Source organism: Mus caroli, chromosome 7, assembly GCF_900094665.2.
Source record: "Mus caroli chromosome 7, CAROLI_EIJ_v1.1, whole genome shotgun sequence".
In the NCBI taxonomy this organism is placed as follows: Eukaryota; Metazoa; Chordata; class Mammalia; order Rodentia; family Muridae; genus Mus; species Mus caroli.
Genome location: NC_034576.1, coordinates 105392213 through 105411921, shown reverse-complemented (window position 1 = coordinate 105411921; position 19709 = coordinate 105392213). Strand labels below are relative to the sequence as shown.

Sequence of the window (19709 nt, the reverse complement as noted above, 5' to 3'; positions counted from 1 at the left end):
CAAGGGAAGAATACAGACAGAACACAAAATCCCCAAAATAAATAGCACAGACTTTTTTTAGAAACCTAAATATAATCTGCTTGGCTAAAGAATACTGAACAGGACAAAGTCTACCCTTCAATGAATGAAAAGTTGGAAACATGCTTCATCAGAAGACTACAAAGCCATATCACAAGCATCCAACTAGACTGCACAGGGAACTACTGAAAGAGTTCTAAAAGAGGAGAAACATGAAGAAGTCACATGCCTGAACATCAATTATCATCTACAATGTAGGAAGGGCAGCCCCCTAAAGTCTACATTTCACAACAGCTGTAGGGATTAAATGAGTCACAACTAATGAAAGCCTTGAGAATCCCAATGTGTTAGTAACACAATAATCATAGATACGATGTTTGTAGCATTTCCTTCTGCAGACTAATGATTAAGTACAGGATAGGCCACGAGAGACAGTACTGGATTTGGAATCAGACTTACATGGATTCATACTCCAAGACAACAATACATGGGCCATCCATCAGAACTAGGCTACTTAAAGCTCTCGGCAGCTGAACTTCTCATGTGTACAATGGGTGGGGAAATGTGGTCAAAGTCTCTTGATTCTTTGTCTAAATAAACTTGGTCCAAAATGTTAAGTATGAATAATAGTTTTTTTGCATATGTCAAAATGTGTCATAAAAAGCCAAGGACAAGATGAACACATGAGCTTTGGAATAACTCAGTTTTAAAAGTGCAAAATTATGGAAAAAGAACAGTAATTTCTCATGCAGTCAGATTCTTTATACTGTTCCTTGAATGCTATAAAGATAAATGTCCTTTATTCCTTCTTCCTGGTTTAACTTTCCTTATCACTTACCAATGGGGATTCTCATTTCCTTCTAGGCACAGGGATATAATAGGTCCTCAATTTGGACAAAAAGTAGACACGGGTAAGACTAGTAGAGCCCCTACTCTTGATACTGCTTCATAGTATATGGATGATCAGTCCACCAGCTCAGACTGAATGCCCACACTAATGATAAGAAGCTTCTCAATGAGCAAAATGAAATTCACAATTCCCACTGCCCAGACTTGTGTTTGAAAGAAGCCAGTAAAGCCACCTATACTTTTCATGAAGATATGAGAAAAGTATAAGCAAGACATCATCATGCTAAGTAGACTATAACATAGAGAGTCTGCACTGATTTTGTTATCAATATTATCCCTTTATACATTAAAAAAATGGTGAACAAGAGTCACAGAGGTACTTAAATCATTTAGTTCTATTTTTACAATAACTTTGATTTTTTTTAGTTTTGCATGTATAGAATTTAGTGCTGAACATGAAGAGAAAATATTTATCACAAAGAAGTTACTGGAGTTTGGAGAAGTAATGAATGTATCCATTTGTACATGGTTTACATGTTTTGGATGCTTTGTAAACATTTTCCCATGTTTTAATTGTTTTTCAACAGGTTGTAATGGCCTTGTGTGTAGTTAAAACAAGAGTCATTATCTGGTCCTATGTGAAATGGAATTGATGGTATTTTCTGTATCATTTTCCTGAGGCTGTTTCTGGGGAGCCACACATTTGAATGCAGACAGCTTTCCTGATCACTCGATTCCTTGTGCACCTGATTTTTGCTCTAAACGGAATTACCGCCACATTATATTTTATTTATTCTTCAGATTTTAGTCTTGTAACTTAAAGTGCTTCACATGATGGTGTTAAAGCTACTTGTCCCTTTACTGGGGGTTGGGGATTGTTAAAAGATGGGGAATGAAGAATGCCACTGGGTCATTGTTAATCTGTCCCCTGGTGAGAGCTGTACTGATAGCCCCTTTCCAGGATGCTATTCTGATGTTTCCTACATGCGGTGAGCAGAACCAACTTCTTATCTGAATAAAGAATCTATTAAAAAAAAAAACAGTGAATTAATGAAACTTGATTGTAAAGACTTTTGACTCAATGCTATGTCACTCTCTCCTCTCTAGATATGTTCAGTATCTGTCCAGAATGAGGACATCACATCTCCTGGGAATGGTTGGCTCTCTGCAAGAATGATCTCCTCAAAGGCTTTTGTCAATATCACCTTCTTCCAGCCACAGTCTTTCCTGATGACTGGCATACCAGGACTAGAGTTTGCCCATGGCTGGATCTCCATCCCATTCTCTTCCATGTACACTGTGGCACTCACTGGAAACTGCCTCATCCTCCTGGCTGTGAGGAGGACCCATAGCCTACACCAGCCCATGTACTACTTTCTGTCCATGCTAGCCCTAAGTGATGTGGGTCTCAGCTTTTCCACATTGCCCTCAACCCTGGCTGTGCTCTGGTTTGACTATCGTTTCATCGACTTCAATGCCTGTCTGATCCAAATGTTCTTTCTTCATTTCTTCTCTGTGGTAGAGTCCTCAGTGCTCTTGGCCATGTCATTTGACCGCTTTGTGGCTATCTCCAACCCACTGCGCTATGCATCTGTCCTCACTAACAATGTCATCATCAGGATCGGGGTGGCCATTACAACCCGAGCTACTTTGTCCCTCTTACCATTGCCCTTCTTGCTTAAGCGACTGAACTACTGCCCTGGCAAGATCCTCCTGTCTCACTCATTCTGTTTCCATGCTGATGTCATGAAGCTGGCCTGTGCTGACATTACTGTCAACATTCTATATGGACTCTATGTGGTTCTGTCCACAGTGGGTATAGACTCCTTGCTTATTGTCATGTCCTATTCCTTGATTCTTCACACAGTCATGGGGCTAGCCTCTCCCAGGGAGCGTGTCCGGACCCTCAACACATGTGTTTCCCATATCTTGGCTGTCCTGGTCTTCTACATTCCAGTCATAGGTGTGTCCATGATCCATCGTTTTGGAAAGCACCTGCCTCACATTGTTCATGCCCTGGTTGCGTATGTGTATCTTGTGGTGCCTCCTGTGCTCAACCCCATCATCTACAGTGTCAAGTCCAAGCCCATCAGGGGAGCCATGTTCAGAGTGCTAAGTAGGAAAGGCTAAGTCTAATGAAGTTTAAACATATCACAAATTGTATGAAATATAAAATATGCTATAGCAAGCACTAAAAAAATTCTAGTTGTGAAAAAACCATTTTCCTAATTCCTGTTACAAATCTGTTTATTGTTTACTGTGTAAAGATGCAATTGTATGGATTAGGCACTGATAAGTATATGAAATGTTTTCTTTTGTTTCCATAATTTCACACTTACTACCAGGAAAAAGGCATGTGAGACAACCACACTGTAGACCAAAAAGATTCATAATAAATCTCCGTGAAAGAGATTACTAGAAAATATGAATCAATAGTTGACAGAACATACCTGAAAAGGGAATAATTTATTTCATCTAAAAATCAATTTTTCTATCTTATGCAGAAATTTAGGGAGATAAAGAAAAATAGAACTATATGAAAAAAGGTTGCACTTTTATTTAAATACATTCATGGGAAAGAAAACACTACTTCACTCCATATTCTACCACTGATTTATACATGTGATTTTAAGTATACATATACATATGTGTGTACATATATATATATAATATAGATGACACTATAAATTATATATGATAGAACTATTGCAGTGTTTGAAATAAGAATGGAGATAATGAAGCCAGTTTGTACATGACTTCACATAATATTCTAAGTTTATTTATACCTAGTAAATAAAGATTATTTATTTTTAAAATATTTTGTTAGATATTTTATTATGCAATAGCTTATAGTATTAACTACAGATTGGAGTTATCTTAAGTACATGTGCCAGAATGAAGTGACATGAAATGTCTACTGAAACCTAAAGTACTAACTCTGTACCTAAAAAAAAAAAAAAAATGAATTGGCCAGTGTAGTTAATCCATTCATCAAGCATTATATATGAATGACTCCAAAGGGACTGCAAATATAAAGCATACAGATAGTGAGAATGAATGAAGGTGCACACCTGTGATTCCAATCTTTAGAGGTGCATGCAAGAGAATCACAATTTAAGGTCATTCTTAACTACATTGTGAGTTTGAGGCCAACATCATAAGAGTCTCTCTCTCAAAAAAAGGAATCATCAAAATGAACACACACAAATGCCCTCTAAACACACACACAGACACCCACACACACACACACACATGCCCTCCAAACACAGATACATACACACAAATGTCCTCCAACCACAGACACAAAATGTCATATAACCACAGACACACACAGATGCACACACACACACAAACTCATCTTATGTCCAAACAAAGGCATATGTGCAAGTTCCCATGAAAAACTTGGAAGAATAAACACCAATGGTTTTTACATTCTTTTGGTTAACAGAATAAAGATCTTTATTATGTTTTAATTTCTTTTACATTTTCAGGATATCTGTGATTTTTGATTACAGTGNTCACATTTCACTTTGCAAATAAGATCATGTCTTTCTCTCAACTGCAATGTCAGAGCACTCTTGGGCAACGAATGACTATCCACCCTCCTCCCCTCAGTTCAAAGCGACCCAATCTTGCAGTCAGTACATTTCATACTATTTCCTTTGGCCACCCTCACCTTGGCCTAGTCAATTTTATCATACACACAGTTCTTATATTCTGGAGTATAGTCCAAGAAGTTGAATGTGCAAGTGGGTCTCTGTGCCGTCCATGTCCAAGAAATTCAACCCTGCCCCCTCTTTGCTGCCTGCCTCATACTCACCGGCCACACCCTGGATCTGAATATGACTTTTCAGTGGATGATAATTCCAATCCCCGAACAATCTACTTCTACTATGCTCCTACAATGCCCTGCCCACTCCTGTAAATACCATGGCTAGATAATAGGATTCCTAGGTAGGACTCTCAGCTATATCCATGGTAAGTACATCTTGGAGTCATTATTTCCCTCATTGCAGCACAGCTTAAGGCTCTGGGTATCTGTGGTGCTTGCTTGTGTGTGTGCTCCTCATTTTGTATGCACCCACCTTTTCCCTAGTCTTAATTCCTGGTCAGTCTCATTTAGAATACTCGGTCTCATGTCTCTTCCTTTTGACTCTCTACTCTGTTGACTAGCCCTCTCTTTATACAACAAGCTCCTGAATATTCTCAAATGCTTCTCATAAATCACCCCTCAGATAGCCACGGAATCTGCAGCTAACCACATTGTTTCTCAAGTAAACCTACTTGGGAACACTCCAGTTTCCATTGTGCAGACACTGTAATGATTAGGCTAGGCAGGAGCAATGTTTATTGGAATGATTAAAGCCATGAGTTCTACTGATAGAAAATTACTCAAAACAGCACTAGGTAGGTGGAAATAAATGACCAAATGCCTTCTTTAAAAACAATGTAAGATTCTGGGAATTCACAACTTCGAATTCTGCCAGTCTTTCTAACAAATTCTACATAGCGTGGGATTCAACATGAAAAATCCTCTTTTTTTCTTCTATTTTTATGCTTCTGTAGTCCTATATAATGCACTGATTTCCCATGAAATATCAATTTCCACATTGGTGCAATCAGGATACAAATAAAAAGTTGATAAACTTAAGTAAGTAAAAGTGTCTTCATGGCTATGACAACCATCATAACAATGTGTGTCATCTCACAGTGTAGGCAAGTGTATTTGTTCTGACCTGGGACCCAGAAGAAAAACAATATTTCTTTGGAGATTGTTTCGAATAAGGAATCCAATTCTAACTTCTCAGAAATCCAAAGTCATTGTGAATTCTGATGAGGAAATGAGGTTTTAAATTAGATAATATCATTTTATTATAGTCTGGTGTTTATTTTTCTTTTGTCATTCCTTTGATGAACATTTTGGATGTGTTGCTCCATCTCTAAATGCTGTGAATGATCATCAGTGAAATGAATTGAAATTTGGAAGTAGTGATAAAATTGTGAGTAATAACTTTCAAAACACAAGTCTTGATCTTAATAATTATCTAGAGAAAAAAAAGAATGAGTGTAATATTAGAAAATGGAGATTGCAGGTGTTCTTCTATTCCACGTAGAATTTCCACAGCAAGTTTCATCCTTGAAAGATCTGAGCTATATTTTTATTAAGATTTGTTTTCTTAATACTGTCTTCCAAGATATCATACTAAAGTGTGAGTTACAGAACTTTGAATGGAGGAAGGTTTCATCATGGTTTCCTAGTGATCTGAAGTGTGTGTGGTCACGAGGAAAAGACGAAGAATGCGCTGCCGGATCTCCTTTGTCTTTACTCCATAAACAATGGGGTTGAGCACAGGAGGAACTAGCAGATAGATGTTAGCCATAATGACAGGCAGGAGAGAGTCACGCCTCTTGCTGAAACGGTGCACCATCGACAATCCAATGAAAGGCACATAGAAGATGAAAACAGCACACACATGAGAAACACAAGTGCCAAATGCTTTTGCCTGGGCTTCACGTGTCAAGCCCAACACAGTCTTGAGGATGAGCAAATATGAGAAGGAAATGAGAAGTGAGTCCAAACCAATGGCTGAGATGATGACAATGAGTCCATAGATGATATTGACACGGATGTCAGCACAGGCCAGCTTCATGACATCTTGGTGTAGGCAGTAGGAATGAGAAAGGATGTTGGAACGACAGAAAGGCAACCTTTTGATGAAGACGGGTAAGGGTGCCATTAGTACTGCACCCCGGACCACAGCAGCCATGCCAATCTTGGCAACACGAGGCAATGTCAGCACAGTGGCATGCCGTAGAGGATGGCAAATGGCCACATAGCGGTCAAAGGCCATGGCCAGCAGCACTGTGGACTCCATGCCAGACAAGGAATGGATGGCAAACATCTGTACCAGACAAGCATCAAACTGGATGGTAGTGGAATTGAACCAAAAGATGGCCATCATTTTTGGCATGGATGAGGTGGAAATGAGGATGTCTAGGCCAGAAAGCATGCAAAGAAAGATATACATGGGCTCATGCAGGCTGTGCTCTGTCCTCACAATGTAGATGATTGTCAAGTTACCTAACACAGCAATAAGGTAGAGGGAACACAAAGGGAAAGCCAGCCAAAACTGAACCTCTTCCAATCCTGGAAGGCCTATTAAGATGAAATATGTGGCACTGGATTCATTGCTATTGAAGCCCACCATACTGAAGGAATCAGGATGTAGCCAGTACCAGGAAGACTGAAGCTGAAATACAAAGACAAGTCGTTGTCATGTCCTCTAGAATTTCAGTGCCATACCACCCTGGATCCTAGTGTCCGATTCTCTAACAAAACTCTAGTTCCATTGCATATCCAAACTCTGAACCTACCCTAAATTTTATCTAGGCATAAATCAAGTACCAGATGAACAATCCACTTAGTTCTACTTGTTAATCCTACCTGTATATTAAGTGAAATAATAAGATAACATTCTCATATTATTAATCATTTAGTTTCTCAAACTAAAAAAAAATTATTTCCTATGCTTAATATTGATTACATTACCATCCAAGTTATTGTCAGATTCTGGAAAATGAAACTATGAATGGAGAAATATTAAATGAAAAAAATTTAATACTGTAATCATGACCATTTCATCAGTTCATCCTAAGGTGATTATCAAGTAAGTCCATCAGTGATAGTAATAACATAAACTGACATTGAAATATAACTTTCTCACTAATCTAATGATCTAATTTAGCCTTAATCATAACTTTAATATCACACAGGAATAGAAGCCATTTCAATATTAATTTAATAACATCTATTTTATTATAATCAAGCCTATTTCAATAAAAACATGACTGTAATTTTATCCTGAACCCTGTGTCTTAACTTCCATTATTTAATCAAGAGTTTACACTTGCCCTGCATAACTTATATCCTCCCCCCGCCCCCAAAAAAAGAGTAACAGTTTCAGTGGATCTTAAACAATGTATGTAGCCTTACAGCCAGCACATCAGCAGTGATTAAGAATTCTGAAGTTGGTCTCCAACTAAAGCTGTACCCTTGCTCAGCCTTCATCAACTCTGCTGTGGTGCACTGCTTTCTTGTGCTTCTCATGGGAGCACTTGTTCAGTGCCTTTAACCATACTTTCATTTCCAGTTATTTCATTTCAATCAACTGTATTCACCTGAAGTCTGAAAATATTAAATGTAAGCTCAAAAAATAAGCAGTGCCCATGCTGTAAATTGCATGTCATTCTGGCTGGGTTAATAAAATATTGAGGCATCTGACTCTGCCCTGCCTGGGATATAAATCATCCTTTTACTTAGTCTACTGATAGCGCCCTGATAGTACCCAGTAGCTTCTTTAGTCAGCAGATCTACTGTCAGAGCATTATGGTTGAAGGAATGCTTATTTTATTTAATAATGCTCCCAAAGCACAATATTTTTCAACTCATTTCAATCCATGGTTGGTTAAATGTACAGATGCTGGTTTGAAGTATGTGTATATACAGGTTTGTGGGTGTATGAATTCATAAATATACATACAAATATGTATTTGGCCCTATGAGAACTGGGATGGGGCTTTCATAGGTTACCTGAAAGAAACCTGGTATAAGGCAGAGCTAATGACTTGGCTCCGACATAGTTAGATCATTCACTGATTCAGGAAAAACAAGAGGCTTTGTTCCACCACTGAGCTCTCAGCCAGAGGTGGCCTCCAGAAGACAAGGAGATCAGTGGAAGAACACAGGGAGCACATACTTTAGAAAAGAGGAAATAGAGCTTGGTTCCATCTGATAGAAGGAAAAAGTTTAAAGCAGAGAATTGTAGTTAATCTACAACTTCAGGCACAGAGGTGAGATCAATACCTCACACTCTTCTGAGGTGTATTTGTAGTGACACAGATCCCTGCTTCTTAAAACCATTCCTACTCCTGTCTGATGCTCCTCATCTCTCTCTAATCATCAGTGTCTGTGGTTGCTCTCAGATTCCAATATCCTACCTAGCCCTTACATGTTTCCTGCAACAGGTGCTCACAACGCAGCTGCCATGTCTTGGCTGTGATAAGGTGGAAAGAAGATATGCAAATGTAAACTCTTCATTAGATAGCTTGGGAAATGAAAATTCAGACTTAGAGTTTAGGATATAATTACCAACATGTTTGATTCAAATCGGATTCATCACAATAGAATGGATGCTATTAAGTTAATATTGAGATGGCTTCTATGTGCTAGATAATGTTAAAGTTAGGTTTAAGGCTAAAATTAGATCATTAAATTAGTGATCATGTTAGGTTTCAATGTCAGTTGAATGCCAGTTTCATCCCAGACCATCTCAATCTCTTTAATAGTAAATCTATGTTTCTGTCTATAAACTTTTGACTCCCAAATGTACTTATTGATGTCTGGGTTCTCTGTAGATGCCCATATGTATAATTCTGAAAGAGACAACATGGCTGTCTGTCAAGCATATTAAAGCTTCTTCTCCAAAGACAAAAATCTCACAGAATCATTGTCGAATAAACACTGAACTTAGGAACCAGTCCTATATTCAGATCCCAGTTGTAAACAGTGTTAACCAGAGTATTATTTACTATTTCTAAGCTTCAGTCTCCTCATATCCAAAATATTATTGATACCTCTCCTGCCTAATGTGAGGAATAAATTAGATGATAAACAAAAAGTGTCCAAACCACCATTGCATACACTAGCAAGCATTTGCTGAAAGGACCCTGATATAGCTGTCTCTTGTGAGACTAGGCCAGGGCCTAGCAAACACATAAGTGGATGCTCACAGTCAACTATTGGATGGATCACAGGGCCCCCAATGGAGGAGGCTAGAGAAAATACCCAAGGAGCTAAAGGGATCTGCAACCCTGTACCCCGGAGCTCTTGACTCTAGTTGCATATGTATCAAAAGATGGCCTAATAGGCCATCACTGGAAAGAGAGACCCATTGGACATGCAAACTTTATATGCCACAGTACAGGGGAACGCCAGGGCCAAAAAGTGGGAGTGGGTGGGTAGGGGAGTTGGGGGGAGGGTATGGGGGACTTTTGGGATAGCATTGGAAATGTAATTGAGGAAAATATGTAATAAAAAAAAATTTTTAAAAAAGTGTTCAAACAATGAATGCCTCACATACATTGAGTACAAATATTATAATGTTCTTTTCTCCCTTGATGCTGATCACCAGGCACACAAGAGAAATACCATGATGCTGCCCATCATGCTCCAGTGTAAGCTTCCTTATCTGCACAATACCAATACTGACCAGATTAAATCAGGCCATTGCCTGCAGTAAAATACCCAGGTAAGGGTTGGAGGTGTGGTTCAGCTGATAGAGCCCTTGCCTAGCATGTAGGAAAGCCTGGATTTGATCCCACATGTATTCTTCATGCCCTCTCAGTTATTTTCTCTCTCTTATGTTACTTTTCCTAAACTCCTTTCCCTGGGGTATAATCAACCATTTCCTGTTCTGAGTTCCCAAATAACTTTGTCTGGTCTCATTCCATGCAGTTACTCTTCTGATGATAAGAACCACTTATCTTTTTCCCTAAATCACAAATTCCTTAATATCAAGGACACTAGTCAATTTATTAATTAAGAGCACATAGCATTGAAAAATGAGTGAAAACATATAAAATGAGGTTTTCTTTTATCCAGTTGACTTTAATCGTCACTCAACATCTTTATGTGCTCATTCTATGCACTTACCCACACACATATGTGTGGCTATGCTCACCTTCTCACACTGGTAAGAATGAGCACTGGCCTACAGGTGCCAGAGAAAACAGAAAAGAGTCAGCTGGTCTGGGAGGGAGGTACCACGGAAGCACAGATGAGATCTAGACCTCAGAATCTGTGCAGATGGGAATTGAGGGAAAGGAAAAGGACCCAGAGAGCCCAGATGTTACCCTTTCAGACTGCACAGCCTTCACAAATGCCAGTCTCCTACAGTTCTCCAAAAGACAGCAGAAAGAAACAACAACTCCCAGGAGGCCTTGTGGACTGAGCACCAGTTCATAATTAGAGCCATTTGCACTCATCCAAGAGAGGTTTTGGAGTTTCCAAGCAAGTTGGAACTAACTCATTGTTTTGAAAATGAAACAAAACCAAGGAAAAATAAATTAAGAAAGATGCTTTTTTTCTTTCTCTTTATTTTGCTTTATTTTTAGAAAGCCCACACACTATTGTAGCCCAAAGGAGCAACTCTGCTCTCAACTTCCCCTAAAACGTCAAGCTAGCTTAGGGAGTCCTGAGGAGGTTTCTCTGGGAACTGTTCAGGCATCTTGGCCTTTTCTCAGAAATCAGAGCCCAGAGACTTTGGGGTCTCAGTCTTCCTCCTGCACTTCAAAGCACTCCCTCCAATACCAGCTCAACCCTTCTCGCCAGCCCAGTTTTAACTTGCTCGAAAGCCCACATTTTTTTACCATAACTGCTGCCATGAAAAAGTTGGCAGAAAGGAAAACTAGGTCTATGTGCCCTCTCTTCTGACCCAAGAGCAATGAAGCAATCTCTGAGCCCTGACTTGTTTTGTGACATTAACAGAGCTTACTGAATGCCTACAAAATACCAGACACTGTGTTGCACCAGCATTTATTATCTCTCAGCTGAGAACAGCCCTGCAGGATAGATGCAGTTCTCTAGATCTTTTCCTTGTGACAGGTGAGAGAACTGGGACTCAAAGAGCTTAAATGACATACCTGGGGCTTAACACTCCACAAGTACAGTAGAAACAGCCTGTGCTGCCTCCTATCCTCTCATCTTAGGCTGCCTTAGCTAACAAAATCTGGCTAGAGGTAAGGCAAGATAAGAGTATGATAAATGGGACAGTTGCCCAGGTATAATCTTACAAAAGAGAATAATAAAGAGGATTCTCCTAGATGAGGGTGTGGTCACACTTCTCTTCCAGACTCAGTTCCTCTGGCTATGGAATGGTCATGCCCCACAGTAGAGAAGAAGAGAAGGGCTCTGTTCTATACCATCTACCTCCTAGTCTTATCAGAGCCTTTCACCAACTTGCCAGGCAGGTAGTAATACCATCTGACAGATCGTAATGGAAAGATTAAAGCTTTGAGTGACCAATCTATAGGTTTCCAATATGCCAGGCCTAGCCTGTCCCTCTCACAGTCTCCTCCATAATGGATGTTTTGTAAGAATGATTTCCGTGTTACATCTAAGGAATGCAAAAAAGAGGACCTGAGTCCAGGAACTTCTCTGGGAGTCAGGACCCCTAAGCAGCTCTCCCTACATAGGGGATATGTAAAAAGTGGGAGGGGGCAAGAAGGAATGAGGAATGGAGATTTGTGGTCTTTGTCCTTACCTGGGGGGGGGGGGGGAAACAGTGCCTCATACACGTGAGAGCCACTGATGCTACCTGCAGCCTTTGCCAGAATAAGTGGAAGAGAATGCTCTTAGAGTAGAACCAAACATAGCTAGGAGCCTCTGACTCTACTTCCAAGCCCAGAGAGGGAAGGTAGACCTGCTGGGCAATACTGGGCCTCCAGCCCAGAGGAACCTGACACTTGATTCTTGAGGAAGCTGACCTTTTCTTAACACTTCATATGAGTATCATCCTCAGAACCATGTTTACCCAAATTACCACCATCCAGTGTGCCCTAAAACCTGCTTAGATTAGCTGAAGCAGGTGTACCTTGAAGGATGTTGGTCATTCTTGTCTTTAATGGCCACAAGAATGCTTGAAAGATGGAGTTACGTTCTCACAGATCAGTCTGATCCCCTAAAGTCACCCCAGAAAGAATACCTAGAGCTCAGGTCTCTACCCACCCCCACTTCCTGTGTAGTTGCTTATCTACTATTTGGCAAAGCCGGAAGTGGGCACTGGTAGCCTGTGAAGCTCACCTGGTTGTGACTGCTGCCTGCAAGTGGGTAGCACCATAAAAGCCTCATGGGAGACTTTGTTCAGTGCATTCACTTTTCTTTTTTTTTTTTTATTTTTTGCATTCACTTTTCATCCGACAGTTATTGCCTGGCTGGCTCCTGCCTGCCCAGCTCAGCAGTAAGCACCAGAGACCCTGAGGTTCAAAGTAAACAAGGCTTCCCAGTGTGCAGAAAGACTGAGACAAGCATGCAGTCATTACAACACGTTGTGATGAGTGTCAGGGCAAGGCTGGGAGCAGCAGCCTTCTGGAAGCAAAGGTAACAACAGTACCTCCCCCAAGGTCTTCAGGCTCAGAGGGCCCCCTAAAGTGATGTTATCAAGTTAAGGTTTGCAGCTGCATTTAGTCCAGAATTTCATGAGGTAAGGAAGCAGCAACACTCAGACAGTTAGAATACCAAGGAATGGGTAAACAGACAATAGCACAACTTTCCTGCCACCCACACATTGGGCTGGTGATGACAAAACGTAAAGACATAGGCAAGAAAGTTTTGAGAAAAGGTAAGTTCACTAAAGATAAGTCAGAGCATTAGGATAGATATCCCATTCCAACAGCAGTCGGGGGAGAAGACAGTTAAGGAGACAACATGCAAGCCCAGCAGCCTGTGATAAGCATAGGCCAGTCATGCACAGACCTAGGTAAACAGCATTTCAGGCTTGGGAGACCACAGGAGGAAACGATCTTAAGGCAAGAAAATGTCTCTGAGTTCATGAGCAGAAAGCTCAAAGTGCCAAAACTGGGAACAATTCAGACCAGGCTAAGGGTCAAGTCATTGGTGCCTGAGGGCTTTGCCATAACTCTGAGAAACATAAACAACAGATTTGGTTGAGAGTCTGCGTGTGTGTGTGTGTGTGTGTGTGTGTGTGTGTGTGTGTGTGTGTGTGTAAGTATATTCTGACAAAGGCAAAGACCCAAAGTGAGAGAAAATAATCCTCACTTAGAAAGCTACAAGGGCTTTAGTGCATCTAAAGGCAAAGGATACAAGGTAAGGGAGTTGGTAGTCTAGACCTTAAGCTACATTTTAACCAAGCTGAACCTCAGTCCTAGGGTTGAGTCAAGATCTGAGTCAAGATCGGAACTAGAACCTTGTCAAGGGGACCAATCTGATTCTCGGTGCAGTGTTGATGGGGCTTTGACTCTACTCAGAGCCTCCCACAAAACCACAACTCTAGTCTAACCTCCTATCCCAGGCTGTGCTTCAACAGTGATAAAACCCAGGCTGCCTTTGTCCATACACTGAAACCCATTCCAGTCCCGATTGACCCAGTCCAACTCCAGCCCAATCTGTTCTTCTTCATTCACCTCTGCTGTTATCCTCCACTAGCCTCTCCATAGTCCCCAGTAAGTCAGTCACTGGGGCAGGGTCCAGGGGAAAGATACCTGAAAAGTACTTTTAGGCAACATTTAACATCCTCACGCCTTTTACCACATTACTCATATTGCCTGTCATTTGGGTGAGAGGCTCACGCCACCAAGCCTACCCAGCACACCTGGTTCTTCATGGCTCGGTTTCTCATGTATCAAGAGGTGTCATGGAAGGTCCTCTGCTACAGATAACCCCAACCCAAAGCATGCCTCCTCCTGTACTCACCTCAGCTGTCCTGAAAGAGCCTGTGTGTCTTTTCCCCCAGTGCCTTTTCCTCCTTCCTGAGGGAGGTCTGGCAGGCTGCAAAAAGCCCAGCCCCTTCAGTCTCCACCTCCTTCTGTGGTCTGCTCAGAGTTCCTTATTCTTGGTCTTCCCAGCTCCCTCTTTCTGCTCCTTCTTGTTGGGAGTACACACTGTTTCTGAGGGTCCATCTGCAGATATGCCCCCACCAGTCTCCTATAATTCTGGTTCCCTTCTAAGCTTCTACATCTTAAAAGGATGAGCCCAGGCTGTGGGGAAGGAGGGACATTGGGTAGATGGTCTCTAGAGTCCTTTGAAAATGGACCTTTGCCAGCTGGAATATTTAGACCAATCCCAAATGTGAAGTTAGAGTGAGAAAAGGCCAGAAGAAACTCAATTCTGTGTCTACAGTATGTATGAGGGTCTTTCACAGTTTCTTCACAAAGCTGTCAAACAGCCAGAAGAAAGACAAAGTAAATCTGTAGAGACCTAGATTGGCAGCCTATCTTCATCCCGACACATTCTTTATCCCCCACATTTTTCTTTTGTAAATGCTGATTGTTGAGCCTGAAACCCAGTGGTCCCATCCTCTAAAGCCCTAAGGACCTCCTTCTCTCTGAACTTCTGGCTCTGAAGGCTAGCTAACATAAAATGTGGATCCCCACAGATAGTGCCTCTGCCTTCTACTCCACAGAGTACTGAAGGTCAGACCAAGGAAAAAGAATGGTTTAACCTTCCCTATACTACCAACCAGCCACATAAGATCAATGTCATCTGCTTTCCCTTAAGAGTAAAAATAGTGAGAAAACATTTACAAAGTTCAATAATAATTTCCAGGTCAAACTAAGTGGCTTACTTGTGAAATAAGTTAAAATTACATTGGTATTTAAACAAATGTGATTTTAGTTGTGTTTCTGCTTTGTTTAAATGTTCAGTGTTACTGTAAGAAGTTTTATGTCAAACACAGTGTACATTGACCCAAGCTATGAAAAATAGACATTAAGGATAGGCCTGGCCCCACATCAAAGCTACTAAGTACAAAGGCTTCTGGTATCTACAGAACTTTCAGCCTTGCTCTCCACCACCACCCTAGAGCCATTGCCACTGCCTCTATTAGCACATAGGCATGGCTGACACAAAGATTTTTCTCACAAAACACTTGTAATCCCATCTAAGATGGGATCTCATGAAGCAATAAACATAAGTAAACCTGTCTCTTGTGTGAAGCAATGAGGAAGCTAACAGTACACATAAATCAGTGGTTTGTGGGACACCAGGCATCTGGCAATGGAGGGCAGAAAAACTGAGGCAAGATGAAGAACCAAGATATAACATCCTCAGACTTCCAGCATCTTGCCTCATTTCCATACTGTGGCATGGGAAAGGGAATCCAGCCAGACTCTAGAGGCATCTCTCAGTTGTGGAGTTGGACTGAGGGTTCAGAATGACCACTTCAGTCAAAACGAAAAGGCAAAGTTTTGGAGTTGACAGATCTACATAAAAGACAACACTTGAGGGTGGAGAGAGTCTTCTTCAAGAATTCATCAGAGTACTAATTATGTGAGCAAAGTAACCAAAATTATAGGGAGAATCATTTAAAATATTTAGAAGTAATAATACAAAGTGATAGCACAGGACAAAGATTGGTGGCTTCCTGGCAGTCAGAATGGAGGGCTTCATAGTTCACCTCTTTACTGAGGATATAGAAGACCATACCTCAACATTAGCAAGTTGGGACAAACCTTCAAAGCATATCTAAAACAATTGTTCAACCTAGCATCAAGGTATCAAGATGCCTTCTGGGAACAAAGCAGGAGAGTAACTGGTGAGGAGCTGTCATGGAAGAGGAGGCAGAAGACTGGGAGAGCCTGTGGGTGCTATGAGTGGCTGTCTTCTGGCTGCTACAGTCGAGAACACAGAGCAGATATGGCCATTTGCAAAAACTTTACACAAAATACAAAATGTTAAAAACATGAAAGTAGGAAGAGAACTAGCTGGGGACAAGGACCCTGTAGGAGTGGGAGAGGGGGTAAGAGAGAATAATGTGGATAGACATCATCACAATGTTTTGTACTCATCTATGAAGTTGACAAAAGGAAATGCTAAATAAACAGAGAAAGATGTGCCGTGACTACAGTGTCATAAAAAACCTAAAGTGGCTTTATTCCTGTTAAATAACAAGCAGTTCACAGCAAATCAAATTCCCCATAAACACGGCAAAGTGATAAAATTACAGAAAGAAAGAAACCCAGAGCTGTGGTCAAATGTTTCAATAATCCACTCAAAAATTTATTAAAACATACTTAATAATGGAAGGTAGTCTTCCCCTTAAGATACTATAGAAAGTTCATATTGTTCTTTTGTATTTATGCAAACTATTCCATACTGGAAATGAAAAAGTAAAACTATCTTTATTTGCATACAACACGATCATCCATGAGGAAATTTAGTAAAATTTGCTAAGAAATTCTAGAAATAAAATTGGAGTATAGTAAATTTTAAAATTCAAAATTAATATAGAGAAACCATAGCTCTCCCTACTAACAATGTGTAAATTTTTAATTTTAATCGAATAAACAAAACCATTCATACTAGCATTAAAACTATAAAGCATTTAGGGAAAACTTTGACAAGATACTTTAAGTACTGAATGTAGTTTATTACTTTTTCTGAAAGAAATTAAGAAAATGACATACATCATTGTCATTTTGATTATTTAAAACCATTGTCATCAACATTCATTATTTTTTAATTTCCCATGTTTGTATTTATTATCTCATTGAATGCCCACAATCATCCAACAAGGCCTACTTGCATTTCTGTTTCATAGTATTAATAGTTTCAAAAATTGCTATGCTTCAATAGGCCAAATAACTGGTCTCCAAATAAAGCCATTAATCTTAATCTTAATTCCAAATGACTCCAACCTCACATGCTCCCTTTTCTGATAACAACAGAAACCACATCTGAAAGAGGTTGTTCTCCATGATAGTCTGTCTAGACTAGTCAAAAGTTCTGTATTGACATATTCCCAGAAACAAAAATGCATAGTCTATCTGTATATAATTAGAGGGAGACAGTCCAGTGGATTGCATGATGTGGTCATGAAGTTATTCTACAGATCCTTATCCTGTCATTTGTAGTATGATTGAGGACACCCAATTGGGTGTCCTCACCTGCCATCTTGTGAAAACATACGGATAACCCTTGAACGGATCTCCTTGGTCTTTGCTCCATACACAATGGGATTGACTACAGGTGGTAGCAGGAGATAGATATTAGCCATAACCACATGGACCAAAGATGTGGGACCACCCAGCCTATGTACCACTGATAGCCCAATGAGGGGTACATAGAAGACCAGGACAGCACAGAGGTGGGAGATGCAGGTGTTGAAAGCCTTGAGTGCTGCCCCTTGAGTTGACAGCTCCAACACAGCCCTCAGGATGAGGATATAGGAAAAGCCAATGAAGAGGGAGTCCACACCCATGACTGATAGGATGATGAAGAGCCCATAAACGACATTAACTTTGGTATCAGTACAGGACAGCTTCATAATGTCTTGATGGAGACAGAAGGAGTGTGTGACAGTATGTGTTTGGCAGTATGACAGACGCTTCAAAAGGAAGGGCAGTGGAAAGAAGAATACAAATCCCCTGGCTAGGGAAGCTAGGCCAATCTTGGCCACAGTAGTCCCTGTGAGCACAGAAGCATGGCGTAACGGGTAGCAGATGGCCACAAAGCGGTCAAAAGCCATGGCCAGCAGGACAGCAGACTCCATGGCAGATAGGGCATGAATAAGGAACATTTGGGTCAAGCAAATGTTGAACTCGATCTCCTGAATGCCAGTTAGGAACAAGCTGGCCATTTTGGGCATGGTAACAGAAGAGAGGACCAAGTCAATGGTAGAAAGCATGGCAAGGAAGAGGTACATGGGCTCATGCAAGCGCCTCTCCACACGAATGATGAAGATGATGGCCAGGTTGCCCAGTGTGGCCACTGCATACATAAAGCATAAGGGGAAAGCCAGCCAAAAGTGGATTTTAGATCCTAGGCCAGGGATGCCTACCAGTAGAAAATAGGATGGATGGACCAAACTTCCATTTGGAGTGGCGATGAGAGGGACCAAGGGCTGTGGCATGCCAGATCCAGAGACTGGGAAAGAAAAAAGAAAAATCAGTACTCAGTTTTGGCACAGAGAAAAAGAAGAACTAATGAAATTTTTAAAAATTGGAATAGTCAGAGTTTAAAAAAAAAAGATTTAGTTTTTTTTTTAAAGTCTATCCTGAGCCCTCACCTCTTTCTGTTCTCATTCTTTCTATTTTTAATTTTATAAACCTCATTATAAAAATTTGCAAATAAAGAAAAACATCACACACCAAAATTAACCAGATTCAGAGACATTGTTTTATACACATCTTTCTGAACATCCCAAACTTTATCCTGACCCTCTGAGGTCCCAGCACTACATAAGAAAATTTTGATATGATTCTATTAATCTGGGTGCATCAATGCCATCTCCCCAAACACTCAGAACAATCTTCCTTTTAAGAACTAATATTTGTGGCCTGGCTGCAACTCTTTTTTTTTATTAGGTATTTTCCTCATTTACATTTCCAATGCTATCCCAAAAGTCCCCCATACCCTCCCCCCATTCCCCTACCCACCCACTCCCACTTTTTGACCCTGGCGTTCCCCTGTACTGGGGCATATAAAGTTTGCAAGTCCAATGGCTGGCCACGGCTCTTAGCTACATCCCATTAGGTTCTCACAGACCTTCAATTCTGACAGTTTTACTTCTGATATAATCTGGGCATGGGGCAGGTATAGGTCAAAAGCCAGAGGCTTGGTATCCGATTGCCTCTGGCCTATCATAGTCTGATTTATGACAAGAAATGGGAACTCATCCTAGAACCTGTTTTCAAGACAGATTTTTTTTCTTTTTGTCTAAGTTTGTGTAGCATTTCTCTAACTCCCCTAACAAAATTATCTGATAGGAAGTTGGGAAGACGGGATCTTGAAGAAAGAGAAGGGAAGGAAGAGGATGAATATAATCAAAACATATTGTGCCCGTGTATGAAATTCCCAAATAGATAAGGTGATTTTTTAATTGTCTGAGATAGTGGAAAACACCATCCACCAGGCCCTGATCCACTGCCCACAGAGCCAGAATTTTCAGGCAAGGCACACAGAAGGCTGTTTTGAAAAGTGATTCCTTTGCCCCTAAATGATCACTCTTTTCCATTAGAGAGAACTGTGGAAACCTGTTCTGATGTTCTAAGGACTGGGGAGATGAGGAGGGGGAGGGGGAGGAGGGGGGAGTGCTTGTGGACGTTGT

At 40.7% G+C, this 19709-nt stretch overlaps 3 protein-coding genes across 3 annotated transcripts; 1 reads left to right on the top strand and 2 right to left on the bottom strand.

Moving 5' to 3' along the window:
* Positions 1 to 2040: 2040 nt before the first annotated feature.
* On the top strand, positions 2041 to 2997 carry LOC110298933 (olfactory receptor 51I2-like). The gene has a single exon (XM_021168478.1). It carries the CDS (start codon positions 2041 to 2043, stop codon positions 2995 to 2997), a length of 957 nt encoding a protein of 318 aa, XP_021024137.1.
* Positions 2998 to 6034: 3037 nt separating this feature from the next.
* On the bottom strand, positions 6035 to 14492 carry LOC110299022 (olfactory receptor 51E1). Its single transcript, XM_021168601.2, has 2 exons — positions 14357 to 14492; positions 6035 to 7118 (listed from the first exon to the last, which is right to left on the bottom strand). The coding sequence occupies exon 2, from the start codon at positions 7074 to 7076 to the stop codon at positions 6123 to 6125; it is 954 nt and encodes a 317-aa protein (XP_021024260.1). The 5' UTR covers positions 7077 to 7118; positions 14357 to 14492; the 3' UTR covers positions 6035 to 6122.
* A 3003-nt stretch (positions 14493 to 17495) lies between these two features.
* Positions 17496 to 18530, bottom strand: LOC110299319 (olfactory receptor 51D1). Its single transcript, XM_021168996.1, has one exon. It carries the CDS (start codon positions 18510 to 18512, stop codon positions 17544 to 17546), a length of 969 nt encoding a protein of 322 aa, XP_021024655.1. The 5' UTR covers positions 18513 to 18530; the 3' UTR covers positions 17496 to 17543.
* Positions 18531 to 19709: the final 1179 nt, after the last annotated feature.